The sequence below is a fragment of the Micropterus salmoides genome, unplaced genomic scaffold, assembly GCF_014851395.1.
Source record: "Micropterus salmoides isolate LMB-PRFRI ecotype aquatic unplaced genomic scaffold, ASM1485139v1 Ms_hic_scaffold_13, whole genome shotgun sequence".
Lineage (NCBI taxonomy): Eukaryota > Metazoa > Chordata > Actinopteri > Centrarchiformes > Centrarchidae > Micropterus > Micropterus salmoides.
The window spans coordinates 23,858,281-23,885,896 of NW_024040374.1; the positions used below are offsets into that span (position 1 = coordinate 23,858,281).

General features: G+C 42.5%; 4 protein-coding genes across 13 annotated transcripts in view; 3 read left to right on the forward strand and 1 right to left on the reverse strand.

The window, feature by feature from the left end:
• Nucleotides 1-452: 452 nt before the first annotated feature.
• Nucleotides 453-5,572, forward strand: echdc2 (enoyl CoA hydratase domain containing 2). Of its 2 annotated transcripts, XM_038716384.1 has the most exons (11): nucleotides 453-840; nucleotides 1,760-1,827; nucleotides 1,923-2,010; nucleotides 2,117-2,203; nucleotides 2,306-2,398; nucleotides 3,406-3,462; nucleotides 3,570-3,632; nucleotides 3,729-3,853; nucleotides 4,780-4,830; nucleotides 4,908-4,955; nucleotides 5,177-5,572. In XM_038716384.1, exons 1-11 carry the CDS (start codon nucleotides 600-602, stop codon nucleotides 5,252-5,254), a joined length of 999 nt encoding a protein of 332 aa, XP_038572312.1. In that variant the 5' UTR covers nucleotides 453-599; the 3' UTR covers nucleotides 5,255-5,572. The 2 variants fall into 2 exon arrangements, with proteins under 2 accessions (XP_038572312.1, XP_038572314.1); XM_038716386.1 differs by lacking the exon at nucleotides 3,570-3,632.
• Nucleotides 5,569-13,891, reverse strand: zyg11 (zyg-11 homolog (C. elegans)). The gene is made up of 18 exons (XM_038716369.1): nucleotides 13,419-13,891; nucleotides 13,111-13,276; nucleotides 12,646-12,857; nucleotides 12,197-12,514; nucleotides 11,967-12,080; nucleotides 11,722-11,838; nucleotides 11,490-11,630; nucleotides 11,015-11,191; nucleotides 9,673-9,737; nucleotides 9,349-9,448; nucleotides 9,198-9,248; nucleotides 8,946-9,107; nucleotides 8,704-8,751; nucleotides 8,405-8,602; nucleotides 8,251-8,303; nucleotides 7,826-7,923; nucleotides 7,474-7,674; nucleotides 5,569-7,391 (listed from the first exon to the last, which is right to left on the reverse strand). The coding sequence occupies exons 1-17, from the start codon at nucleotides 13,440-13,442 to the stop codon at nucleotides 7,484-7,486; spliced, it is 2,235 nt and encodes a 744-aa protein (XP_038572297.1). The 5' UTR covers nucleotides 13,443-13,891; the 3' UTR covers nucleotides 5,569-7,391; nucleotides 7,474-7,483.
• A 98-nt stretch (nucleotides 13,892-13,989) lies between these two features.
• On the forward strand, nucleotides 13,990-15,845 carry LOC119900998 (cytochrome c oxidase assembly factor 7). Its single transcript, XM_038716387.1, has 3 exons — nucleotides 13,990-14,342; nucleotides 14,468-14,608; nucleotides 15,155-15,845. The coding sequence occupies exons 1-3, from the start codon at nucleotides 14,237-14,239 to the stop codon at nucleotides 15,598-15,600; spliced, it is 693 nt and encodes a 230-aa protein (XP_038572315.1). The 5' UTR covers nucleotides 13,990-14,236; the 3' UTR covers nucleotides 15,601-15,845.
• A 550-nt stretch (nucleotides 15,846-16,395) lies between these two features.
• The window catches only part of ralgps2 (Ral GEF with PH domain and SH3 binding motif 2), a 76,652-nt gene continuing 65,431 nt past the window's right edge, over nucleotides 16,396-27,616 (forward strand). For 3 of the 9 annotated variants that reach the window (XM_038716376.1, XM_038716374.1, XM_038716378.1), the window contains exon 1: nucleotides 16,441-16,665. The gene's annotated coding sequence lies outside the window, so the exon portion shown is untranslated. Of the gene's footprint in view, nucleotides 16,666-27,616 lie in introns of all 9 variants that reach the window. The other 6 variants (XM_038716372.1, XM_038716370.1, XM_038716373.1 and 3 more) reach the window with 4 other exon arrangements.

Here is a 27,616-nt window from a genome sequence, read left to right on the forward strand (position 1 = left end):
CTGGATCACATGCACGTGGATGTGCACAGACACACACACAGACTTGGATCTCTCTGCTTAGACTGTTGTGCTGTCAGAGCCAATGCCCGACTGTGTAAATGCATAACCTGTAAAGACCTGCTCAATAATGCATGGTCAGACTAGACACAGGCATCCTGACGGAAAACCTTACCTCAACAACCCGCTTTGTTTGGCCAAAGACTGGAAACTCCAGAGACAGGACACAAGACTGAAGGACAGTGTGTGTGTGTGTGTGTAGCAGTAGAATGAGGAAGAAAAACTAAATTTTCACAATAACAAAGGTTTCACTTTGAGCCTTGCTGACTAAAACAGTGACTGGTATCACGTAGGCCTAGTACAAATATCCCATTTGATCAAAATAACATTTCAGGCATGAATAATAATATAACAGAATAACAGTATGTTTTGGCTCTCTGGTGTGTTGCCTTGTATGAACCACGTCTGATACAGAAGTCACAAAGTCAGGAGCAGCCAAGTCCCTCCTCCTCTCACAGGAAAGAACCGTGCACCAAACTTCCTGCTACGCTGCCTGGCAATCGTCCTGCTTCTGACAATTAAACAGTGAAGACACAGCGAGGATGACGACTCTCCTTCGCAGACTGGCAGGGCCCAGGTGTTCATCGATGCGGTGGCTGAGTGAGATTCAGCGGGAAACGCACGGCCGACCTTCCCATCTGATCCCCCGGGACGGAGCGCGACCGTTGGCCGGTGGCGGTGGCCCTCTGACAGTGTGGAGTCGCGCACACAGCCGCGGGCTGCACACGGAGGCGGCAGAGCAAGTAGAGGTGGATTTAAAGCCGTTAGAGGGGGTAGACGATGGTAGGCACACACTGATTAAACAGTGTTCCAACTCACACCGATAAAATCTTGCTGAGGAAGAGCAGGCTAGATGCCCACTGGTGTTGGTATTTATGGAACCTTAATGTTATTACACTGGGATATTGTATTGAGGTAACTTGTTTGATTATCTTAGGAGGTCGTGTAGCCTAAAATCAGCAAATTCTACAAATTAGTCTCTGTGCTGGAATCTGGACCAGTATCTATTTTCCTCTCATGTAAAAACAGTTGCCTACCAGACCAGCACATAATAATAAAATAAATAATAAATAAATAAAAACTATGTAATAATGAAAATCTATAAGCAAAATAATCTCATGAGTTTTTAAGCCATTTTTTATTAATGCTGCAGCTAAAAATGATGCCTTTTAATGATCAATCTAATGACTTCTTGATTAGTCATTAGTCGTTTGTCAGTCAATGTCATTGCTCAAGTCAGTTTCCTAGACCCTCAAATATTTCCAAAACCCAAAGAAATTTAATCAGTTACAATAGAAGTGAAAGAGAAAAACAGCTCATTCTTGCATTTGAAAGTCTTTAATCAGCAAATGTTTATCACATTTGCTTTAATTGATTATCAAAATTATTTTTTGTGGAATGATGATTGATTAGTTTAGCTGTCATAATCACAATCACACTAAGTCATAATGAGATATGCTGTTTTTGTCTTTTTATCATTGCTAATTTTCCTCAATTTTTTATTTTTTTTTCCCAGTGAGGAATAGGCTTCCACACTGATATGAATGTAGACAGTCATGGATTAGTACAGGAAGAGCCCAGTGGGAAGCCTAGTGATGACATAGTTGTTACAGTTTGACAATCGAAACCAGTCAAGTGATTAAAAACTAAATTAACTGCGAGTTGCTGCCCGCTCTTTGTCTCATTGCTTTCTCTTTCTCAGGGATAGTGGAGGTGTTGATGTGCCGACACAAGACAAGAAACGCTCTGGGCCACGTGTTTGTGTCACAGGTAGGTAGACCTCTACATCAACACTCCCACACATATACATAGACATACACACATGCACCCCACACCGACTGAGGCACGGTGTCCGGTATGTGCAGATGAGGGAGCTGGTGTCCACTCTGTCCAAGGACTCAGCAGTTCGCGTGGTTGTCTTCAGGAGTTTAGTGCCAGGGGTTTTCTGTGCAGGTAAGTGTTCTGTGGAACATCTGAAACCTGCCAGGCCTCTGGGTTTGTGATCAAAGGCTGACTAAATGACATGTGATGGTGTATGCTATGATGTGTACATACATAGGTGCAGACCTGAAAGAGAGAGCTCTGATGAACAACACCGAGTCTGATCTGTTTGTTCACGGCCTGCGATCCCTCATGACTCAGATAGGTAAGAAAAAGAACATCTTATGTTAGGAGGGAGCAGATATTTTTCAGGGTATACATATATGTATTTGTGAACTTTCCTCTTTTTATTGAAATGCCCTGGCAGCATCGTTGCCGATGCCGACCATCGCAGCGATGGATGGTGTCGCCCTGGGAGGTGGGCTGGAGTTGGCTTTGGCCTGTGACCTCCGCACCGCTGGTGAGTGACCTCTGAACCTTCACCTGTCCAACCGTGAACACGCTACAAGTACATTTAACGTGCTTATTTCCTTCCTTCAGGTGATGTTAATGGGTTATGAAAGGTGACGACATATTCTCTTTACAGCTGTCACCAATCCAGTCATGTTCACTTAGGGTCATTTTTCTCCCCCATACAGTCAGTGTAGTTTAGAGCTGTGGTTCTCAACCTGGGTGTCGGGACAGTCCAAGGAGTCCCAAGAACCATTCACTAGTTTCACAGGTTACAGAACCATTTATTCAAGTTTTCATTCATTCATAGTATTGACAGTATCTCTTCATTATTCTTTATTTTGTAGTTGACCGTTTTGATGATTGAATAATTACTTGTCATTTTTCACTCAACATTTACTACTTTGTTTTTAGCGTCACAAATAGGATGAGGATTTGATGCTTTTACTTTGTCATACATGATAGAAAACTGAATATTTTACGGACATTTTACACTATTTTCTGGAACTTTTACAGACAAAATTATTAATGAATTAATTAATGAAAATAATAATCTTCATATTGATTAGGAAAATAATGAACATAATAGTCCTAGCCCTAATTGTTACTATTAGTAAATGAATATCTTAAAGCTAGTGAAGGGACCCTAAAAGGGCAGAACTGGCTGTTAAGGAGTTAAGCTTTTGAACTGTTTAAAGCAGCAGTCAAGTTGACATTTTTGGAGATATGTGTTTTTCATGCGACTTGTATGATCTGCTGCTGAGCTCAGTGACTAATGATAGCTGGTGAGGCCAGACACATCTGCCCAGCTGTTCACCTAGCTGAATATCCATGTGATTAGTTAAATTTGTTGTGGCAGCTCTGTGATTGGCTAAGCGCTGACAAGCTAGGCGAGCAGGTGTTTGCGTCTATTGCTCTTGACAGAGGCATCAGTCAGACTTTACGCCCTCCCCAGTTTAATGGCGCACAGTAGCAGCACAGTCCTTCAACTGCCCTCTGTGTTTATGTGTGTTTCAGCATATTCTGCACAGATGGGCCTGATTGAGACGTCACGGGGGCTGCTCCCAGGGGCTGGTAAGATGAAAAAGAGGTTACAAAAATGACCTTGCGAAGCACCGAGTGTGTAAGTAGAGAGACAAAGCAGTCGTGAGGAGTTGACCTTGAAGGGCTTTGTCCTGCAGGGGGCAGTCAGCGGCTGCCGCGGATGGTCGGCATCACTCTGGCCAAAGAGCTCATCTTCACAGGTGGTGTTAACAGAAACGTGGATATGTTAGACGTAGGATGGTTATCATTCAGGATGGGCTTTGTGTATCCATCTCACTCTCTCTGTCTGTTATCAGGTAAGCGTGTGGGAGGTCAGACGGCTCTGGAGATGGGGCTCGTAAACAGAGCAGTAGCACAGATCCAGACAGGAGACGCTGCCTACAGAGAGGCACTCAGCCTGGCCAGAGAGATACTGCCCCAGGTTAGAACACAGACACACACATTTTCACTCTGCTACAGCTCAGGTACTTATGCATCCCTCCTCCTCCAGGCAAGGACCTGCCCTCTTACCTCGCCATCCCCACATCTCTGCCTTTTATTTGCCTCTTTTTCAATCCGCCTTTCTCCCTCCCTGGTGCTTTCTTCCCACCCCTACCCCTCTCCGGGCCTCTGTCGCTCCATATTTCTTTCACTCCAGTTCAGATGCCCACAGTTGGCCAGGGCCAGAGTGGCAGTCAAGTGGAGAAATGAACCACAAACAGATATTTACAGATACATGCTTGTATTGGTGTGGACTGAATGATTGGCTGGAGTTTGCATTGAATGAAAGTGAGGTAGGATGGAGGAGACAATACGCTCTATGAGCCCTTGGATCTTTCTCTTTGTGTTGTTGTGACTTCCTGGGAAAATGGAATTGCATAAGACGAGCAAAGTGCCCTCTGCAATCAGCTGGAGTCCCTACAGCACTATTTAAAAGGGCACTTCAGAGATTTAACTAATAAAGATGAAGGATTTGCTAGAGACAAATAGAGGGGGAAAAAAAAAATAGTGGGTTTGGTACCTGGTATGGGTCATGCTGCAAAAACACACATTTCCAAAAACGCAGTTCATCTGTCTTTCATTGGACCCTCCCTGCCCCGTAAAACACCCACGTCTTTCTCCACATCCCCGTTTGTAATGTAGGTTTTCTATTTGTCTCCAGGCCCAAACCGACTTAACCCTTATGACGTCATTATGACATGATCAGGGTTATTTTCCTCCTCACAATGAGTAAACTGATCTTCATGTGTAAAATAGTTGTTCACCTTGAGATATGTGTTCAGGTTGTCACGTGTTCTTTTGTCAGACATATACTTTCATGGTGACGGCACTATCGGCATCTTACTCTCATCTCTTTCTGTTGCCCAGGCTCCTATTGCTGTGCGGATGGCAAAAGAAGCAATAAACAGAGGCTCTGAGGTACATCGTGATTCACAGATCTTCATATATATATTTTTTAAATAATTGATATAATGACTGAAATCTGTTTCTTCCAGGTTGACATAAGTTCCGCAATGGCAATAGAGAGAATGTGTTATGCTCGGGTAAGACTTCCAGTCCTTCCTTAAAGTTTTAAAAATACTTAATACAGACATTTTCTCTGAACCTAAACTCTAAAAGAACCCAAAAAGTAGATAATCCCCGTCTTTGTTACCCCATAAAATGAACAGTACAAGCAGTAACTGTTAGGCTCAGATTTGATGCTCACCCTCTGAGGCTGTCTCTAGTCAGATCATCAGCTTTCACCCTTGCTCTCTCTTTTCAGGTCATCCCCACGCGGGACAGACAGGAGGGTATGGCTGCCTTCATAGAGAAGAGACCCCCGCGGTACACTGGGGAATAAACTCTTTTGAGCTATTGAATTCCTCTCTCACGCAGACGCACACCGCTCTCTGAAACCTCATGTCTGACAGACAATGAACACCCATTGATTGTATCTATGCACCCCAGCCAGTGTCAATACACTAGTTAAGGCCAGCTTGAGTTCTCAATGGTGATTGTTTGCTTTTGTGACATTAAGGATGAAATTTGACAAAATGTGACTTTCATTTGATCTATACACAACAGTGTAATACTGTTTGACACGGTACCACAGCGTACTTCATGGGTGATGTGAAGCCCACCTTTTGGAATAAAAAAGGCAACACAAGTGTCATCTCCAGTTTATGGGAATGTACATTCTTTATTTCCAAACTTGAAAACCTGACTCTCAGCAGCAACATGGCACAGTCATAGCAGACACACACACTACCTGGGCTTTTTGCATCTTCCATCTGAATTAAATTCTTGTGAAAAATCAAACTGGCCTGTGATGTGCGGGGGCTCAACTTATCGACCCCACATATCAGGAGCAACAGAAAAATACAAAAACAGATTCTGTGTTGTCTGCTGCTCTTTGCCCTTGTTAAAACTGATCAGCTCAGGACACATGCATAATTACCAAGCTCATACAACAATTGATTTACAGAAAACAATGTGGCCATAATTCACTGAGCAGATGCGGTGATGTAAAGTACCATTTAGCCCAATAGATTGTTTTTATTTCCATTAACATAATATCAAGTGATCTATACAAGTCTTACAGTTATTCCTGCAGAAGCCAAATCCCACTTTGCCTCAAAAATTAGTCATCACGGTTGTATCAGGGGCATGACAGCAGTTTGTAGAAGCAACATTAGCTTTGTTTGCATAGAGAAGGATGGTGGGTCCTTAACAAGAATCAAGACTTCAGATGAAAAAAGGAGATTGTGCCCCCCCACCCCCCAACTCTCTCCGGATAAATGTAAACAAACAGTGGAACAGTATAATAATTTCCATGCAACCAATTCAACCAGTTCTGAACAAACAGCTACTTTTTTTCTCTTATTTTCTAATATGTACCAATTACATACACTCTTTCAGATGCAGCTACTTGTACAGACGTACATACATGCATGCTCACACCGAAGTGCTGTCTCTGTCTTTAAGACGCCTGTCGGACGCATTGGGAACCACAGCGAACATACCAATATATACAGTTTCTCAAAGAGAAAACAGCTGTGACTCCATACACATGTACATCCATCTTGACGTCACTTCATTATTGCCATTTGTGTCCAGACATATTCAATAATATCAGCCATAACTGAAGGTATAATTTCAACTTATCATGTGAATCTTCTGATCTACATCACTGCTGATTTTGCCACTGACATGATTTATGGCTGCTGAATGTTTAGAAAAGAAAATGCACTGGAGCTTCTCAAAGAGATGTAACTTCTCTATTATTTAATTTTTTCTTAAATCTTTAATGTTTGGAACATTTGAACCCACTGAACACACCCTAGGAAAGTGTCCTGCCACATCAAATCAAAGGCATTAGCTGATAAAAGACTGAATGAAGAGGAGAGCAACAGCAGTACTGGGGACCCAGAGGCGCAAGCTCCAGTGAACAGACCACTGCTATCAACAAGCAAGCAGGAATTCCCGAAATGAACAGCACAAGCATTCAGACAAACTCCAGCATGCGTGAGCTCACAGCAGCGCCATGCGAATATCTAATGAGCAACCAATTCAGACAACCAGAGGCCTCAGTAGGATACAGGAGCCGGAGAGTGTCAACCCTAAGCGGAGCTTTCGGGGGTTCAATCTTAAACTTGAGCATGTTGTATGTGTGCTCACATTTTTGGCACTAAAATAATCATGATGCCTATGTCAGACTAACAGAGCGAACCACAGACACAAGCTTCATGTAGAATTTTGAGCTTAACGGACTGACCGTTCTCACCTATTTACATTTTTTATATCACAAGATTGGCGCACACAGAACTATTTTTGTTTTGATAAAACACAAAGAAAATAAATAAGGTTAGTGTGTGTGCAAAGAACTGCGTAGTCTTTGTCCTTTTAACGTTTACTTTTAGGGGTTCTTGATCAAGTGTACACACATACAAAGTCCCGTCTGTGGTGGGCCCCAGCTTATGTCCAGGAAGCCTGATTTTCTGAAACAGAAAATGTAAAATAAAAATCTCGAGCCGTTGTGGGGCTGATACAGCAAATGACCACTGGTGTGTGTGTCTTTACCTCTGTGAGGTTATTGTGGCGGCAGGCGGCGACTTGTCTGTGTTGGCGCAGGCTGGCCAGTGCGGGCTCTGTGGTGCTGCAGGTTCTCCAGAATGCTCTTGGCCAACAGCTTGACATCTTTGTGGGTCTGTGGGTGAGTATTAACCTGCTCCAGCTGCTGCAGGCCGCCCTCCTCCAACAACATGCTGCAGTAGCGAGGGGCTGCAGACACACGGGGCACAATATAAAATCTGTCAGCGGATTGGGTAGGTGAATAAGTAACTGCCTAAACAGACAATTCTGTGTGAAAGGGCAAATCTGTAAAACTAGAATAACATTCGGTTGTGTGTGTGTGCATGTATTTGTGTCTCACCGTTCTTGCTGCAGACATGTTGCATGGCCCAGGCCGCCCACAACTGGACACCAGGGGTGTGAAAGCACTCCAGTAGGGGAAAGAAGGGGTTAAATGATCTAAAGAATGAGAGACAATAGGACTATATTTAGTGAGCACATGTTCATGCTATGGTTTTCACTGTGTCTCTAGTTGCTCAGAAAAGTATGACCGAGCTCACACAGACATAAGTATACTGTAAAGCTCAATATAAAAGACATAAAGAACATTTGTTTTTCCAAGGTGTGCTCTTAAAATTTATTTTTCAGTACTGTAGATAATATATCATTTCATTTTTGTCACAGTTATTGACAAAAATTATGAATGGTCAAAATTGTCACATGTAGCTGCTAAATGATGTAACTGTTTCCCTGCTTTATAATTACTGTAGAGAAGCTGCATCTCACCTGTAGGCCACCATTTCACAATCAGGCGGCGGCCACTTCATAATGACAGCATGCTAGAGAGACACACAAATGCAAAAGACTCAAGCAGACCTTTCAAAATATCTGTGTACAGCATCAATGTACACGAGTTACGAGTAGTTCTGCTGATTCCTACCAGTTGCTCCAGCAGGGAGGATCGAAGGTCGCGGCTGAGCGTCCAGGCTGCCTCGCCTCGTGACGTCAGATGTGCAAGGATGCCTGCGGCAAAGTAGCTGACCTCCACCTCTGGGCTGTGCAGCAGGGTGCTTATGTGGTCCAAGAACCCCTGTACCATCAGCTCTCCGTGGAGCTCCCCGACCTCGGCTATGTTGTTCTACACAACAAAAGGTGATAAGGGAATCATAATGTTTTAATATTGTAAATTCTTTTAACATATAGTTGTCTTAACAGGTAATAAGAGAGCAGTGAACTCACCAGCAGACCGAGAACCTTCTGCTGAATAGAAGACTCATTGGGGAAGGACTGCGGATCGGGGTGGTGGGAGTGGGGGAGGTATGGAAACAAAACAACAGTGAGTCAGCCCGCCCCAAAGGCATGCACACAGAGCAACGCATGATTAAGTGTGATGATTAACTAACATGGTAATTGGATTTTTTTTTTTTTTGCATGTAGTGCTTAATATTTATTTATATGTACATATTGACATTTCTGTGCACCTCTAGAACTTTAATGAACAGGTCCAGGCCCTGGTTCTCGATAAAATGGCGGCAGGTGGTTGGTGATTCATCAGTGAGGTTCCAGAGTGCACTCAGCGTAAATTTGAGGGTGGCGTCCACCATGCCTTGCAAAGCCTTCTGACGCACAATGTGAAGCAGTTGCTGCAGGCAGGAGAGAGAGCAAATTTGCCATGAAAATCTGAACCTTTTTTTGGTTAATTAGTAAAAGGTGGAGAAAGATGAAAATCCTACTTTCACTATGTACAGCTCTGCTCCGAGCTGAGCCGTCTGCTCTGTGGACAACTGTAAAAAGCAAACATCTATGAGTTTCAGAATAACCATGCAGATGTGCTAAGAATACATGAATGAAGCACATATGATATTAATACAACACAGCACATACCTTAGCAGCCAGTATGGAAATTATAGCCACAGCCATCCTCTGCATGTTCTGGTCTTCGTGGTTGCAGAGCCACTGCATCACTAGTTTGGCAGCTTCAAACCTTGCAAACAGGGAAAGGGAGCAAAACATTTCTACTGTAAACACCTTTGACAGATTTGGTTTTATTTTGTGATCTGTCAATTATTTCACTGACACACATTTGCTCTTTCAATATTTTATATATTTAATCATTTTTAAATGACTCTGGAAGCACTTAAAAGGTGCATTATACCTCCATGTGAAAAGGATATAACGTATATATATAGTAAAAAGAGTATTTCTCACCTGTTGAATGGAACCTCCTGCAAAATGCGATCACTGCACAGAGACAGCAGGCAATTCTTCTGCAGCTGTAGACAGAGAAACCACAACAGGTATCAGTCCAGAACCTGAACAACATCCAACTGCAATGACCTCACACAATCTGTTGAAGTGTGTTTCTTTTTATCTCAGCTGTGTGTTATTATACGGGCCCAGTAAAATGTCTGACCAGGAGCCTGTGGAAGGCAAAAATAACAGTTTCACTTTGTGTAACTGTGAAGAGTTAACATGATGTGCTTCTCTCATTGTGTCCATTTTATTGAATACCATTTATATATGGCTTTAACAAATTATTTATAATATCTAGTAAATGCAGATAGTAAATTACTGTACACACCACTTATTTTAGTGACTTATCTAAAATTCACCAGCCCAGTTCTGACCAGATTGGTTAGGTCACACTGATTTTAAGTTTCTATTAATGGTCACAACGGTCTTTCATTGCACTATAGTTTATATTTGCTTGTATGAAACTCTGGTCTCCACTCGTGGTTATGAAAACAAAAAAAAGGAAATTGCACTTTTGTGGGCTGTGGGAAGTTCCCCAGAATTGTCCAGTTGTCACAATGTACTGACACATTTGTTCCCCTCCCTCTGTGGTGTCCAAACTTTCCCACCCGGAGCTGCCGACCATCTACAGTCACGCAAGGCCTCCCACCCCAGCTCGCCCTCAAGCTTCAATTATTAGTTCTGTCTTGATATATACCTACATATTTGGCAAAAGAAAATAGGGGGGAAAATCTGAACTGGCTAGAAAATCAAAACCAAAAAGATTTTCAACTATAGTTTTCACCTTATCATTACTACTATTATCTTTTCTTCATTATGTATTTTAGTCTGTGTATTGTACAGCACATTGAAGGTTCAATATCAACATTTTTAAGCTGTTACAAGACAATAAAAAGATTTCCTTCAGTTTTATGTTTTGTGCTCAACAGTTCACAAACATGTATTACCTGTAAGATTTACAAAATTCAACTTTTTTATAATTTAGATATGCATTAACTGGTGAACAGGAAAACTGTGTTATAATTATCTGTGTCTTAAAAAAAAACTTGCTTGGCTTGTCCATTGGATCGGTAACACAAAACATATCTGTGTCATATTTCATCCATGGGAACCAAATCTTTTACAAAAAATCACATGCCCCTTTTCTCTCCAAGTTCCGGGTGCCAGTAAACTGTATGAAGTACAACAGCCTGCTAAATGCATTGGTTGTTGTTTTGATAAACTGATTTTCTTGTGGTTAACATGGCATGCTTGACATGTGTCTAGGACTAGGACAGCAGTGCAGGCATGGGGCTACCTGTTGGTGGTTGGGGAAAGTCCTCATGGCCTCAAGTAGAAGCTGAGTGACGCTACTCAACAGTCGCACTGGCATTCCTGCTGCCAGGTCCTGCTTCGTCAGATTGAACACACAGGCACTGGCTGCCAGCTGGACATTCAGAGTGGCAGGGTGATTCCTCATACCTAGAACTACCAGCTGGAGAAAAAACAAATAATAATATATGTGAAGTGAGACAGATGAGGAACTTGAAGTCTGCAGAAGTGGAGTTAGGGTGTAGGGCTTTGATTTGATTTTGTAACAGCTAGTAGAAAGACAGATGGCTGACACTTGCTTATCAGATAAATAATTATGTGGTTCGGATATGACATTATGCTTATTGCATGATAAAACAATATAATATGACCATCTTCATTGTTTTCTTAAAGATTTGAAAATCTGCCTTAACAGAATGAGAAAAGTTACTTAATTTTGAAAAATAATATTGTGGTTTCACCTTAAGGATGTCAGGCCTGGGTTTCTCCATGACGTGAGTCAGGCTGAACAGATGAAACAGAGCTTCTCTCACAAAACCTTCCCTCTCACTGTAGCGACGAAGGGCCTCACAGATCTGGGTCTCGTTGGCCTCTCCTGTTACCTATTTACACACAAAAGACAATTTACTCTAGCAAACCTGATTTTTCTTATAAGCAGTTATCAGATTTAATGGACACATCAAGTATCCTTACCTTTAGATTTCCCTCTCCAGACAGGAAGTCAGAAAATCCAGCATCTGTGGCGAGAAGTCCCACGAACGTCATCCCTGGTCTCTCCTCAACAAATGCCTTGACGGCTGCATCTGTCACCTGCAACATTCACACATGTAAGAAATGGCAACTTGTCTCTGTAGCCTGTATGTTTTCTTTGCATTTCAAATTAAATACTAATTGTTTTAACAAATACAAAGCACACACACACACACATACACACACACCTGTTTCCTCCCTGACACATCCAGGGAAACAAGAGCAGGCAGGATCCCTGGCTGTCCAAGCAGTTGACGAGCCACGTCAGAGGTAAACTGCTTGTCATCACTGATGTCCAGGTGCTACACAGGCAGGGTTTCATACAAACAGTAATATTTTAGTACAACACTAACAAGCTGGTGAAATCACAGAGAAAGTGTTCTTTTCAGCGTAAACTCTGCTCAATCCTTCTACTAACCTGCAACACATCCAACTGGCCTATTACTCCCAGCAGCTGAGCAGTGCTCATCTCTAGTCTTTTCAGTTGGTGCAGTGTTAGTGAACGCAGCCGCTCCTTCAGGCCCAGCAGGGGGCTCAGGTTGGTAACCGAAGTGTTGGAGAGATCGAGGCTCTCCAGCCGAGGCAGGGAACACATGTCGACAAGTCCAGAGTCATAGAAGTCTACATTTGCTAGAGAGAGGGAGCGGAGGCCTTGGAGGGAGCTGAAGCGATACCGGCTCGGTTCCTCCAGAGAGGACATGGTGAGACCTGTTAAGACAAGTCGCTGGAGGGACTCCTGCAGGATGTTTAAAGAAAAACAACCATTTATTTTATTAGCTGGGGAAGATAGGGTGGTTTGACAGCATGTCAAAGTTATGCATTGTCTTTATGTTTTTATTCACACACATTGACATAATCTCAGTTTACCTGGCAGTATTTATTGGTGGCCAGCCCGTGCAGAATATCAGGAATAGTGAGGTCTGCATTGACCCTGGCAGCATCCAGCTCCAACAGTCTGTGAGCGCACAGGGCTTTCTGGAAGGCCTCCGCAGAGATTCGCGCTGTGCGGATGCAGGCTCGTCTCAGCCGCAGGTATTCACAGTTCCGAAATACACCAACTGTGCTGTCATTCAGCAGACCTGTAGTGGAATTAACTCAGGTCAAGGTTCATCTTTGGGTTCATGCAGGACTCAGCCTTGCACAATACTGCCTCTGTTCACCTGGGGCAAGCTTTTGGTTTAGTTGACAACATGCCATCAGGTGTAGCTCAAAATGTAGTTACGAATTTGTATTGTTAATCAAGTCTTGATTGCAATTATTCAGGTTGGTATTTGATGGTTCAACAGGTGATTTAACTGGTGTTCAGGAGTGTCTTTAGAGGTCCAGGTTTACCTTCAGTGGCCATCTTGGCCAGCAGCTGGTCTGCTAGCTCCTGTGGGAAGAGTACAGCCTCTCTGAAGCACAGAGAGCCATCAGGGCGCTTCACACAGAACAACTCCAGATTTTGGTTCACATAGGTCAGGCACAGGTCTGTCAGAGCCGGGGGAGATGCCTCATCCTGGAAACAACAAGGGAAAGTTTGTTGATGTTTTAATGTAATTTGTGATTAACACTACACTATAAATAATAGCGCGACAGTAATGACTAAGCACATAAAAAATACGCCACACCATTTACCTGAAGGCGTATCTAAAACTTACCGTGTTTAGGAAACTACCGGCCATGGCAACAAAACAAACTCCAACGTTAATTTTAGCTTATACAACAGACTGGTGTCTTCTTTTTCACCCCGGGGAACTGCAGCTTTGCTTGTTAGCCACCGAGCGGCTCCGTTTTCAGCCGTTTCGGTTTGCAGCGTTGACCGGTCTGAGAGCCTGGCGTTATACTAATCTGTGTGACAACGACGTTACGGTAACCAGGAGGGAAGGACGACGAGCGAGCTCAATCGGACGGGACGTTCGCGGCGAAGCAGCTAGCTAGCTCACTGGTTGTTGCCTCCGATGAAGAAAATCGCTCTCCGTGCAAAACTGTCGAAAGATGTCTGCTGTGTCACAATTCATGTTTAAAATGTATCCACCAATCACTGTAGCGACCGAGTGCTTGAATTAAGGACCCAGGCGGGCAATATAGTTTTCACAGCGGAGCAGTTGAGTCTATTTTTGACTAGACAGACAGTAAACAAAGGTCACTGCACTGGAAGTACATTAGCGAGGGGGCTGGACTACGGAAGCCGTTTGAGGAAGGTTGCGAAACCAGGAAGGGATCATCTGGAGGCACGTTCACGTTTATTTGCTTTCAAAGCAAAACTATGTCTTTAGTAATTATAGTAGGCCTTTCTAACAACTTTACGGTTAGCGGTACTTATCTCTATTGATATTTTTATTTTAAGGAAACGCCTCTGTAGCGTCGCTCAGTAACTCATTCACCAAGGTCACAAGTAGCAGTGGATGTGGTGGGCGCTAACCCCTCAGCACATGTGATTATAGTACGTTTAAAAGGCAGGATTGCACGCTGAAATATGGCTGGACTTATAAACTTCGAAGATGAGAATGAAGTGAAGCAGTTTTTGGACAATTTGGGAGTGGAGTACAGCTTCCAGTGCCACAAAGAAAAGGATCCTGAAGGTAAAACACCTGCGCTGTTCACAGATCAGTAGTGCTGAAACACTGGACACCAGTTACAGATGGATGTTTGATATCTGTTAGTTATGTTTACCTCATCACTTATCAGTGTGACATGTTTTTCTTAGGGTGCCAAAGGCTCGCAGACTACCTGGAAGGGGTGAAGAAAAACTATGAATCTGCAGCACAAGTGCTCAAACATAACTGTGAAACGAATGGTCATGGAGAAAGCTGTTATAAACTGGGGGCCTACCATGTCACAGGCAAAGGTAAAACAGCAATGTGGTGTATTGCTTTCCTTGTTTGGATACAAATAAAGCAAAATATATAAAAGCAAAATGAAATATTTTTGTTTCACTTACCTGACAGTATATTGGGTAGTTAGTAACTGGACCAACTACTACTCAGAAATTAGCGTTAGTTACTTTAAATAGCTGCTTAATTGTTGTCAAATGTATCAATAATCAATTGTTATCAGGTCAAAATACCAAACAATTGCTGTTTAATGCTTCTGCTGAGGACTTATGTGCTTTTCTCTTTTTCATAAGATTGTAAAATCAATAACCTTGGAGTTTTATTTGTTCATCAGACTAAAAAATTCACTTTAAGGCAACAGTTTATTTATTTTACATTTTGTAGACTAAGCATTTAATCTGTGTATTGTTCACATGTCACGCATCAATTATTCAATTCTTCAAATGAGTACTTTTGATTTTGATGCTCAGTACATTTTATGTGCGTGGTCTTACTTGAAAATTATTTTAATTGTATGTCTACTTTTTATTCAAGTGAGGGATTTGAATTCTTCCCCTCAGGTGGAGTGACTGAATGTCTGAAAACAGCCTACTCCTGCTTTATGCGCTCCTGCAATGCCGGAGGGAAGAAGACTATAGATGCCTGCCATAACGTTGGTTTATTAGCCCACGATGGACGAGCTATGGAGGGAGCACCCGACCTTACAGCAGCTCGGCAGTACTACGAGAAGGCCTGCGCTGGTGGCTTCGCTCCTTCCTGTTTTAACCTCAGTGCTATGTACATTGAGGGCAATTCCAAAGGGCTGGCGCCAGATATGACTCTAGCTTTGAAGTACGCTAACAGGGCTTGTGAGCTGGGACATGTGTGGGGCTGCGCCAATGCAAGTCGTATGTACAAACTTGGGGATGGCACAGAGAAGGATGAGAAGAGAGCAGAGGAGCTCAAGAATCGAGCGAGGGAGCTGCACGGTTTAGAAAAGGAAAGGCAGCTCAAATTTGGGGAGTGAATGTGACACATATGATTAAATTATTGTGGTTGTTTGTGGGAACACGTCTATGTGTGCACAAACTAAACCTGTTCAGGTGGTTCAAAGGTGGGAGATGATCTGTTTAAAAGACGTTAAATGGACACATTTGTCTCATTTATGTAGATGGTGAAATTCAGGGATCTACAAAAACTTGACTGTATAGGTAGATTTCAGACAAATGCACAATATAAATGTAAAAGCAATAAAATGAATCGTTATTCATTTACTGTAGTTGATTATTGATTATGCTTTTGAAAGTCTATATGTGGTATCCAAATTATTAGGCACAAGCTTATAGGGTAAATGGGCAGTTTAAACGTAGTCATTAGATCATCATCTGGCTGGCATGTGCATCAGCCTTCAAACAATACTATGTAAGAATATGTGTTGTGTATGTTATTAGTTTGGTATGCAACTGTTAGAAAACAGATTTTAATTTAATTTGAACAGAACCCTCGTGGAACATGACAAATGTGTTGCACCAGATTGTGAAGCTCTTGAGTCGTCGACACTCTTGGTGATGGGGAAAATGGGATTCAAATGTTGTTAATAACAGTAAGACATTGTCCTAAAATCCCATGTGTACTGGATAGTTTCACACAGCGGGTGTGGGCTCGACGGCAGTTGGACCGCAAGAGGGAGTCAGAATCAAAGACATCAATTTAGCGCCCTTTTCACATCTCACAGGGCGCTTCACCCTGAACTCAACACAATAGATTCCCCTGGGTATGCTGTTATGACCTGTCACCGTTATAACCGACACTGTAAGAACAACCTGTAGATAACTGTAGACTCTGACTAAATGTACATAAAGAAGTAAAGTAAGTCGGTGTGTTGAGCATGGTGGGCGCACAGTGCAAGCTCCGCCCGTTAGCCGTGCGCCTCCTCAGCCCTCATTCAAAACAGAACACAGCTGTTGCGAGGCGCATCGTCGAGCCCTGAGCGTTAGCCTGAAAACTGTTAGCTGTCTGCTGCGGTCTTCTGTTGTTGTCTGATGTGCCCACTGGAATACCACAAGAAGGAAAAAGAAAACGGCGCACTACGGTGAGTTACAGAACAGTGCGGGGCAAAGTTTGTTATTGTTTGCGACATCATGTAGAAATCCCCTCCCCAATCGTCGAGGTAACTTAGCTAGCTAACGCTTACAACGTTAAGCCCCACGAACGGGTCGGATGTGTTTCTTTTCACTCGCAGGATGCTCCGTTATCAAAGTAAATCGGCATCCACCCAGAGGAGGGGACAGGGAGATGTGAGAGAAACGATAAGCTGAACGCAGAGACTCGTCCTGGTGTGTGTAATGCAGACACACTAGCTGGCTGCAGAGGGTTTTTTTTTTTTTGCCATAATTTTATCTTCTTCCCCACCCACGTGAAAATGTGTCGCCCCACCACACACCAAGAAGCAGCGCCGGGGAGTTTGATATCATGCAAATAATAAATCATGCGCTCCCTTACCAAGCTAAGTTAGCTAACGAGTCAAGCTAGCGAGAACTGCAACATGCTAATTTGGTAACCTGAGAGAAAAGAGTGGGGAGAATCCGTGAGTTAGCAATTTGAGTCCTCCCGTGCAGCCTTACTTTGTTTACTTTAGTCGCTACACAGTTGTCGTCTGTTTTGGGAGACGGGTGCTTTATGTCGATATGTTTGTGTTGTTTGCCCGTATGAACTTATTTTACCCCACTGCAGGCGCCCTGCTCCGGATAGCTCATTGGCGGCGAACCCCCTGCACAGTTACTCTCCGGGGAGTGCTTTGGGTGTGGCGTGGGTTCACCCACTAACAATACTGTGTATAGCCTGTCCTGCCTTAGCCATATCATATTTTGGTTATAGAACAGGCACAAAAAACGAGTCGTGAGGATATTTTGAAAGGGGTCGCCAGAGGATGTCGACCTCGATGCGATAAAATTATTGCAATGAGGGGAAACTTTCAACGCTTGAACCAACGTTAGAGAGGTGCCCTGCAAGTAGTTCAGCTGGCAGGTGTTTCTCAAAGAAGACATCTCACCAACATCACTCATAATAAGCAAGCTGTTCTACCTGTGAACTGCCTATCTCCATTAATGTAATCTTAATTTGTTGATCAATAATAGCATTTTAAATGAGTGATAGTCTTCAAGTAGGTATTTATTTCTTGTAACTCTATGCCAGGCGCTCTCACAGGTCCAATAGTATGTACAGACATAACATTTATTAGTCTTTAGGCTGTATCACAGCTGAGACAAAGATATGTTGACCTTTTCATATTATATGAATCTGTGACAATGGTGGTCAGTGTTACAAGTCCTATCACAGTCTGCATTCCTAAAACACTGAGAGCTGCCCAAACACACTTAAAGCTCTGGTTGGCTGGCACCGTTAGAGAACTGGTGAGAGACAGCTAGATTTTGAAAATATCTAACTGAGAAAAATCTAATCCCTTCCTTGATAGCCTCACTCCAATGCCACTCCCCCAAAACACATAGGTAGGTATAAGGTCAGGTAGGCCTGCCAATAATTGGCCGTGCTAATTACAGTCGCACAGATACAGGCCTTTTTTTATTTTAGTATTAAGAGTATTTGATTTATCGGTTGCTTCTGTTATAAATTGCCTACCCTAGTTTTAATTTTATCTGTCGTTGTTCCCTTTAAGTTGTGAGGTCAGGAATACCCACAGATATGCGCATTTACAGGGAGCACACACACTTGAGTGGGCCTGCTCTATTAGCTGTCAAGCTGAATTAGTTTTAAGCTGAATTCACGCCCTTTTCACGATTAGGCTGCATTTTTTAAAAAATAACTCTTTCTCAAAGCCTCCCTTTACCCTGCTATCTAACGCACTCTTTGTCAGTGTCCAGTGTGGCGTCACCCCTCGGACCCCATTTTAAAGGGCTCTGAGGAATGTTCCATATCGATATTTACAATGGTTGTGTGGTGCTGCTGTTTTCAACACTTAACATGTGACCCAGAGGTCGCTGGCTCAGACTCATGACTGGCATGCCTTTGCAGTGCTGTGGTGTTGTGCTATGCAGTAAAGATTGAAACCAACTCATTTGGCTTCAGCATGTTTTTAATGGTGAAATAGATGCAGAATGTATTCATTAGGTAGTGTTCATAACTGCAGCCATACTGGTTCTGAAAGCATTGTTTGATTGAGTAGTTAGGTAATACTACAGTTGAGCCTAAAAGGGGAGTGGAAACCTAATCATTATCAAATGCAGGAGGTCCTCAGTCCTCTGTATGTCAGAGTAAAAACCAAAAGAAATTCCAAACAGATTCCTTTTGGTTTTTACTTGTTCCTATTCAGGCTAAACCCAGGAGAGTGCTGCAAACTGGTATAGATCCCCAGTGAAAGTGGTCAGTGGGTGTAAAGGATACATCTGAAACGTTTGTGGTCTTAGTACTAGGGCTTAGGTTTTAATCCATTAGAATATGCATGATTCAGTGTTCTGTCCAGTGTGGAGCCCTGCACTGCTAGTGTCAAGCATCTTGTCCCATCTGTACGCCTGTTTACAAATGCTGCATTGCATCACTGTGTGATTTTGGATTTATCCTGTTCTTCATCTCTCTTCCTTACTGTAAACAAAAAGCTTCATGTTATCTGTTGCTTGCCAACAGAAACAGTGCGAGCACCCGGAGGATATACCGAAGCAGCCTTAGGTCGCAGTGCTGTTCTTATTTTCAGTTACATCACGCTGCGCATCACACATAATCATCTTAAATGGCTGAAATGATTTGTCGTTGCAAGGATGTAAGCTAAAAGTTCTTAATTGAAACATTTGATCATGTTGCAACCAGAGGGAGAAAATCATTCGGAGGAAGTGCCTTCATAATTCCAGTTTTCCATTTTTGAATCTCTATACCAGCTTGGAAGACTCCCCTCAATGCCGTTTGAGCACCTGGTACTTTTTTAGAAACCGTCCCTTGGTAACTATACATACCACCTCCACCTTCTGTGCTAAACTAATCCCAGAGATGCCTTCTGTATGTGGGCCAATCTGCTCACCACTATGGTGTAACTGCTCTGTCCAAGGCCTGCAAATGTGATTAGTTAGAGATTACATCTCTGTGTGTGTGTGTGTGTGTGTGTGTGTGTGTAACTCCCCTCTCAGAATCCAAGCCGTGTGTTTTATAAGAGAAAGGGACAAAACACAAAAGGGCTTTTGCGTTGTCAAGTTCAGTCTCTGGCCTTTCTCAGGTTGCGTTTCTCTGCTCTGCATTACATCATGTACACTACACGGGTTGTGTAAAATGTTCCTAGATGCAGCATGAGTGTGTGTGTGTGTGACAATCTATAGAGTGCAGCTTACTGTTTGACTTCCCCTGAGTGAATAAGAAGCCAAATTGTGGCCTCCTTCAGAGTGCTATACATATTCTAGAGGCGTTTTGGTCTGCATCAAGCCTTTTCTCTGTGTGACCTCCAACCACTGCTGTTGCTCAGTTGCCAGGGTAACTTTTAGCGTGTGTCTGGCACATCCATTCAGCACAGATGGATCTGCGAAGTCACATGTCGTCACACTCTTCCTCTGATGCCTCTTCCCAGCCTTGGAACAAATACAAAGGAAGTTATCTGTGCTCCATTTCTGCTCTGGTTTTTATGTCGACTCCACAAGGTAATCTGACTTCTCTGTTGCTATTGGGAGTAATATAAAAGGTCTCTGCGCTTGACAAGTTGTTTATGGGACGCTAATAATAATATTAGTGTAAGATTATGTGCTTGAAGACTTTTTAATACATGAGGTGTTTCTAATGTTGCTGGCAGTTGGGTGAAGTGGGTGTTGTGGATGTGAGCTTTGGCTAGCACCTGACTGGCTGGCTGTGGGCAAGACTGTGTGTGTGAGAAGGAGATAAAAGGCAAAGATAATTCATGCCCTAGCTTTCACCTCAGGAATCACAGAGGCAGGCACTGCAAAAACTGCCTCTTCTTGTTGTTATGAGTGTATTTACCATGTGGTTGCTGCCTGTTGTAATCACAGCTCTTGTTTAGGAGAAGTTGAGGCCACCAAGAGCAGCCGGACACAGGCGGTGTTCAAGATGTTGAAGACTGTACACAGAGGGTCACTTGTGAGTGATGGCTCAATCTCTCTCTTGCACGCAGACAGACACATGGCCAGCTAAACGCACTCCACAATAGGCCGAGCAGTGTTAGAGGACTGGAGCTTTGGGAACATTTTAGCTTGAATTTAACCACTGATGGGAGTGGCTCACAGATGAAGGGCTACACTGCGAGTGTTGTCTCCCTTACCCTCTCTCCTCTACTTCCTAGCTTCTCTGTTGTGTTACCTTGCTCTCAGTTTCTTATTCATGTTGCTTTGTTGTTGTGAGTGGGATCTGATGCGATTTTAGGCCTCTTTCGTCAGTTTTGTTCTGTCTAATTATCAGGCTGTCTCCCTCACGATGCGTTGGCTTGGCATATTATACGTTCACCAACTCACAAATCTGTACTTCCTGCTTCCTCCTCCCTCCTTCCCTCCCTCTTTTTGTCTCCTGGGGTCTTTGGGAAACATGTCTAGCTATTATTTGAGATCACTGGTGTCAATACAGCACCAGACTTTTAATACCAATTACTAAATGATACTTCTTTCAAAGTCTTCTTCCAAAACCTTTGGTACATTTGGGACACAAATTGATTACTCAAATGGTATTTAGCTTTGACACCAAGCTCTACTTGTGAACATGTCAAAGTTGTATGGAGCTACGCTGAACCATGACTGATCTTTTTAATCAACAGTCAGATCTCCTCTGACCTTTATTATTAATAATTGCTCTTTCACTACAATTGCCAGCGACACTGCAGAATAAATTTAGCTGTTTTGTAGAAAAAGAAGTTGTTTGATATAATTGAACTCTCCCATTAAATTGTTTTTAGATTTTAGACTCTTATATCAGTGGTTAAATTCAGCATTAGGCCGGCCTGTCAAAGATTTGAGGAACCCCTGGGGCTTCCCTGTCTGGCTTTTGTTGAAGCTCATGTGACTGACTGTGGGTGTCTGCTGTTATGTAGTTGCAGGCAGTGTTGAAATATTGGTCTAAAGCTTTCTCTTATGTGGCTTCCTTCATCAACAAATCAGCCAGGACTAGATGAAAAGACAAATTAAAAATGCAGTTCCAGGACTTGACAGAGAACATTTCTATAAAAGTTAGGCTTGTTGGATAAATCGGGATCACCAACCCCACAGGTTTCTACTGAGAAGTTTTCAATACTTCATGGAAACTTGACTTATTGCCTGGTGCAGTGTTTCCCCTACAAGGTACACCTTGCTAGTACCAGGTTGGAGCCCCTTTTGCCTTCAGAACTGCCTTAATTCTTCGTGGCATAGTTTCAACAAGGTGTTGGAAACATTCTTCAGAGACTTTGGTCCATATTGACGTGATAGCATCACGTAGTTGCTGCAGATTTGTCTGTTGCACATCCATGATGTGAATATCCCGTTCCACAACAACCCGAAGGCCAGTCTCAATTGGACTGAGATCTGGTGGCTGTGGAGGCCATTGGAGGACAGTGAGCTCATTGTCATGTTCAAGAAACCAGATTGAGATTTCAGCTTTGGGACATTATTGCATTATCGTGCTGGAAGTAGCCATAAGAAGATGGGTACACGGTAGTCATAAAGTGATGGAGATGCCCAGCAACAACAGTCAGGTAGGCTGTCCCGTTTAAACGATGCTCAATTGATACTAAGGGGCCCAAAGTGTGCCAAGAAAATATCCCCCACACTGTTACATCACCACCGCCAGCAATTGAACATGTGTACCTAATAAAGTGGCCGGTTGAGTGTATATTCCAAAACAGGTGTGCGCACACAGGCATGTCGCTTATCGCTGGTTGCCTTAAAAGTTAAATTTATTAGAAACTTTGTCCCGCAAGTTGTTTTGGTGTTGACCACCGCTGCTCTGTCTTTGTCTGTGTTTAACACACACACGCATGCTGTCATATGAAGACGGAGCGCTAGCAAGAGCTCGTCACCTCAGCAAACTCTCAGAAGTGCAACCACATCGGCAAGACGCCAGCTAGTTGAAGATTTCATGGCTCTGTAGACGGAGTCAGATAATCCGTTATAAAAATAAAAAAGTTATGTCAGGCTTTGTAAACAAGGAGGAGCGCTGCCCATGTGAGAGAATCCTCGGTCAGACCCACTTATACCGTGTGTTCACCAGCATATGGAGACTGTCAAGTAGTTTATATAATATTATATAATTCTTAATGAATTTTTGACCTACGAGGTTGGTATTAAGTCTCTCGTTGATTCTGGCGGGAGAGCTCTAGGATCAGTTATCAATAAACTGAAAGTATGTAAGGATCTTGGATATTCTACATATACTCGACTTTATGATGCATGTGTTTCTCCTATACTGAACTTTGCTGCAGGGGTGTGGGGCTTGAAAGAATCCAAAACGGTAGATCCCATACAGAATAGAGCCATACGATGTTTTCTGGGAGTTCATAAATTTGCTCTGATCCTAGCAATTCAGGGAGATATGGGCTGGGTACCAGGAGCTGTACAGAGAAAATGTGAAATCATATGACTGTGGAACCGTCTAATCAGAATGGCAGAGGACGGAGTAAAGAGAGAACTTAGGTGGATCAAAGCTCACAGGTCCCCATGGGTAAAGGAGATCTATTCTATTTTTGAGGAGGTGGATATGTTATATGTTTAAGGAGGTGGATATGTTGTATATCTACAGGAATAATTTAAGTTGTAACTCGCTTAAATACAAGTTGTCATTGAAATTTGAAGATAAAAATGTTTCATTAAAGCCAAAATTAAGGACATATATGCATATCAAACAGAACTTTAGTCCAGAATTATATGTTACATCTCGTTTATCTAGAAGCCAGAGATCCTTGGTAGCACAGCTGAGATGTTGGATTTTGCCTCTGGCCATTGAGGTTGGTCGATTCAAAAATATTCCAGAGGAAACAGATTGTGTGTGCTATGTGACCTTGGTGAAGTGGAAAGTGAATCTCATTTTCTTTTGTATTGTACACATTATGATGATCTAAGAGAATCTTTGTTTCTGGAAGTTACGTGACAAATCTCTGAAATATTTTGGTAGGCTGATGATCAAAAATTAGTATGCTTGTTTAACTATGATGTATTTAAGTTGGCTAACTTTGTATCAAAGGCTTGAAAAAGAAGGCAAGCTAGTTTATTTAACTAGATTTAACTTTTTCCTGTGTAGGATTATGGGCTTAGATGGGTGGTTATTTGAGTAAATACATCTGTGTATGAATATATACATGCATGCATCTGAATATATATGTACTATTACTAGTATTATTCCGTTTCTAATTCTTGTCTCTATTTGGTTAGCAATGTATATGATGTACTCTGGACCTGGCTATCTTGTATATTAATTTTTTATTTATTTATTTATGTATATTAATGTTGGTGTCCTGTAAGCCCATGCGGGCTGGGCATAATTATACGCATGACGCAATAATATAGCTTGTATTGTATTGTATTATAGTATAGTATTGATACAATGCATCCATTGTGATTTCCCCCTTTTAAATAGTTTTATAGTATTTTAATACCTTACTGTTGCAATAGGCCTACATTTATTGTGAATTGTCTCCATAAATAATTGTAATATTTTCTTTCTGTATGCATATTTGCACGATACATCCAATTAATTGATATTGATTCAATTTGTAATATTATTGAATTGTTGAAATTTTATTTATCCACCACATGATTACACACTCTGCCTGTCTGATGACAATTAAATTGTAAAACACAGAAAAAAATAAAATAAAACAGGAAACAGGAAAAAATAATCTGGCAAAAGTTATAACAGATACCATAGAGCCCTATTCATCGATTATTTTTGTAGTCGAATAATCTTTTATTTATTCGATTAGTCAACTAGTCATGATTATTTTTGTCATCCCTTAACCCTAATTAAACTATTGTTACCATTAAGTGAATGAGGTTTACTATTCAGAATTAACCCTAGTATCAACGCCAGGGGGAAAACAGGGAACAAGACAAGACAGCGTAGGCTACTTCTATAAGTCACTGATTTAGTATTCCACATGTTTACTAACACAATTAAAAGAGCGTTCTTTTAGCCAGCAACATCCATGAGACCTCAAAACCAAGAATGCAAAGAACTATGGAGAGGGTGCTCCAAGATAACAGCCAGGCTTTATCACCCAAAACAATAAGTTTTCAATCTGATTTATTGCCAAGTAGGTAGTAGTAACTTTTTTTTTTTCCAGATGTTTCTTGATTTACTTTAAAATGTTAAACCATTACTCAGATTGTAATGACAGAGTAACAGCGGTACAAACACTGAAACTGTCTTACAGTTGTGGCCTTTTCTCTGTCGTTGCTGCACTGTTGTTGCTGTTGTAGTGGTCTGTGTAACTGGAACCGGGGCGCCTAGTGGGCGTGGCCGGCCTGCTGGCACCGCTAACCTCGCGGGCGCTTGTGGAGCTTCTCAACCCCGAAAACGTTAGAACACATTTTGGATTCACCATCAACTTTCGTAAAACTGCCAATATCCAAGTTCTACACAGTTGATTTCTCGCCTCAAAACCTCTCAGAAATGTATTTAGTGATGAAATGGCATACAAAACTTGTAAAATCTCTTACTTTCCACTTCTCGCATGAATGTTTCTTCTTCGTGAGTAGTCTTACAGTCGAGCAGTCATGGCAGACAGTGGAGGCGGTACTGCAGCTAGAATTCCATGTAGTGTGTTGCAGTTAGAAATAAACAACCTTAATAAGAAGATTGTTATCTCTCCCTTAAACAATCTCTTTGTAACGACGCATCAACAATGAAATTTCATGTTGACAAATTTTCATAAGCGACATCGTCGATTACGTCGACTTATTTTTGCAGCCCTAGTAGCATAACTGTAGTAAGCTCTATAACTATAGCGGACCAAATGTCAAAGAGGAATGGAGAAACAGGCAAAAATTAGTGCCCCGCGCCTTTTACGACACCATGTATTCGGAACACGCCCGCTTCACAACACTAGTAATTTCGGGGGGGCCACCATCCCCTCCTGAAAAAAATCCTCAGGGAAATTCTGCTGGTGTAAGCCTTTGTTCCTGAAATCTACTGCACTGTCCCTCTGACTGCAGTACACAGATCCTATCAAAGTGGAAAGATGGTTGTGTATTGAGCAGTTTGTGGTTTGGCTATTTATTATACTGGCTCAAGACAAAGTGCTAATGTTTCAACTAACTGGTTTTACCTGAATTCCTGATTGCCCTTTGCCTGGATAGTTGTCTTGAATGCCCGTGTGTGTGTGTGAGATAGGTAGGGAGAGAGATCGAGAGAGATCTTTTTTTTTTTCTTTTTTGAAACTATGTATTTTAAGGTCAACACCAGGTGTGTCAGGTTGTAGGTGTTTGGAGTCATGATGAGGTCAGGGATCAAAGGTGAGTTCAGGGACAGGGCTGCGGTAAAAGGACTCGGCCTTTAAGGCATGCAGAATGTCAGCTATGGGTCTCGTTCCACCTGACACTTTCAGCCTGGTCCTTTGCCTCCTGTGTCAGGTGGCATTTTTACTCTGCATATTCTGAATATTTTCACCAGATAAAAGTTGGAGTGCAGAGCAAGATGGCAATAGTCTACTTAAAGGAATATGGCAAGATAGGAGCTTTTTAAGAGATGTTAAGATTTGCAAATTAGCCTGCTTCTCAGTAACACAGCATTGAAATCATTACCCTTGATTTACATTTTTAGGGTGGTGAAATGTTTAAGTAGGCTTTAGATCAGGAAGGAAAGCCCTGGCTTTCCCTCATGAATATAAACAAGGTGGACAAGACCTCTTTGTTTTGTGCAGGGCTGCTGTATGTTACTGCGTTGGTTTGAACTTGGTGTACCAAATAAGTAACTAGCAACCGTGCATATTTCCAGCATCATCCATCACACCATGACTCACAAACTCTGTCCTCCATTTTGGACAAACAGATCTCCAGCCAAATGAGTCGCATTCAACAGCATTTAAAATTTGCCTGAGCCATAAGTTGTGTAAGTGTTGCTCCCACTGCACTGGACGTACGTGTGTGTTTGTGTGTGCACGCAGGTGTTTTGAGTGAAATGGATGTCGGGACCATTGGTTTGTTCTACAGATACAAAATGAGGACCAGGCCATAATGTCTCTGTTGTAAATAAACAGGGAGATGCCGCTCCCTTCCACTTCCCCCCGCGTATTGTCCTGATCCACCCGTCTGTATCAGTGCTGGAGACAAGGCTTTGCGGTCTCACAACACAGCCTCATCTATCTCTCTAAGCCCCGAGTGGTTTGACTTGGGAGTTGAACTGAGAGGTGAGCCGTGGTTATGTCATGGAAACTTATGCACTTGGTCCTGAACCCTGCCGAAGACAATAGATCAGATGCAGACACACATGATTCTACCTCTCTTTAAGTCATTTATGTCGCTCTTCCTTTCTTTTGCTCTATTGTTCTTCCAACATTTTCTTTTGCACTCTTTCCTTACCATCAGACAGGCCTGTGTCAGGTACTCTGTGAGCTTTTTGGCTTTTGTATAAATGTGATGCCTCATCCTCCACACCTGTTCTGCTCTTATCTCTCCCTTTAACCATCCATCACCTCCTCGATGAATGAATAGTGATGTGAGATGTGTTTCTTTGTGGCATCTCAAAGAATCCGTGTGTGTGTGTGTGTGTGTGTGTGTGTGTGTGTGTGTGTGTGTGTGTGTGTGTGTGTGTGTGTGTGTGTGTGTGTGTGTGTGTGTGTGTAAGACAACCTGTTTCCTGTCGCCTTTTATCGGCTTTCCCACAGGTCGGGTCTTGACGTGCAGACAGAGACTTGCACTCACATGCCTAGAGTTACACACTTTTCATCACCAACTGTCAAACTCGGTGTTCGTTCATTTCATTCACACCGTTTAGGAATTCAGCATAAGGCTTTACACGATGCATTTCTAACATTGGAAAGTATGTTCACATCCAAACGCTGCACAGATCTTTACTTTTTCTGCATATTTGGCAAAGGAAGTGAAAAATGAGTATTTCCATTTTAACCATTACTTTTG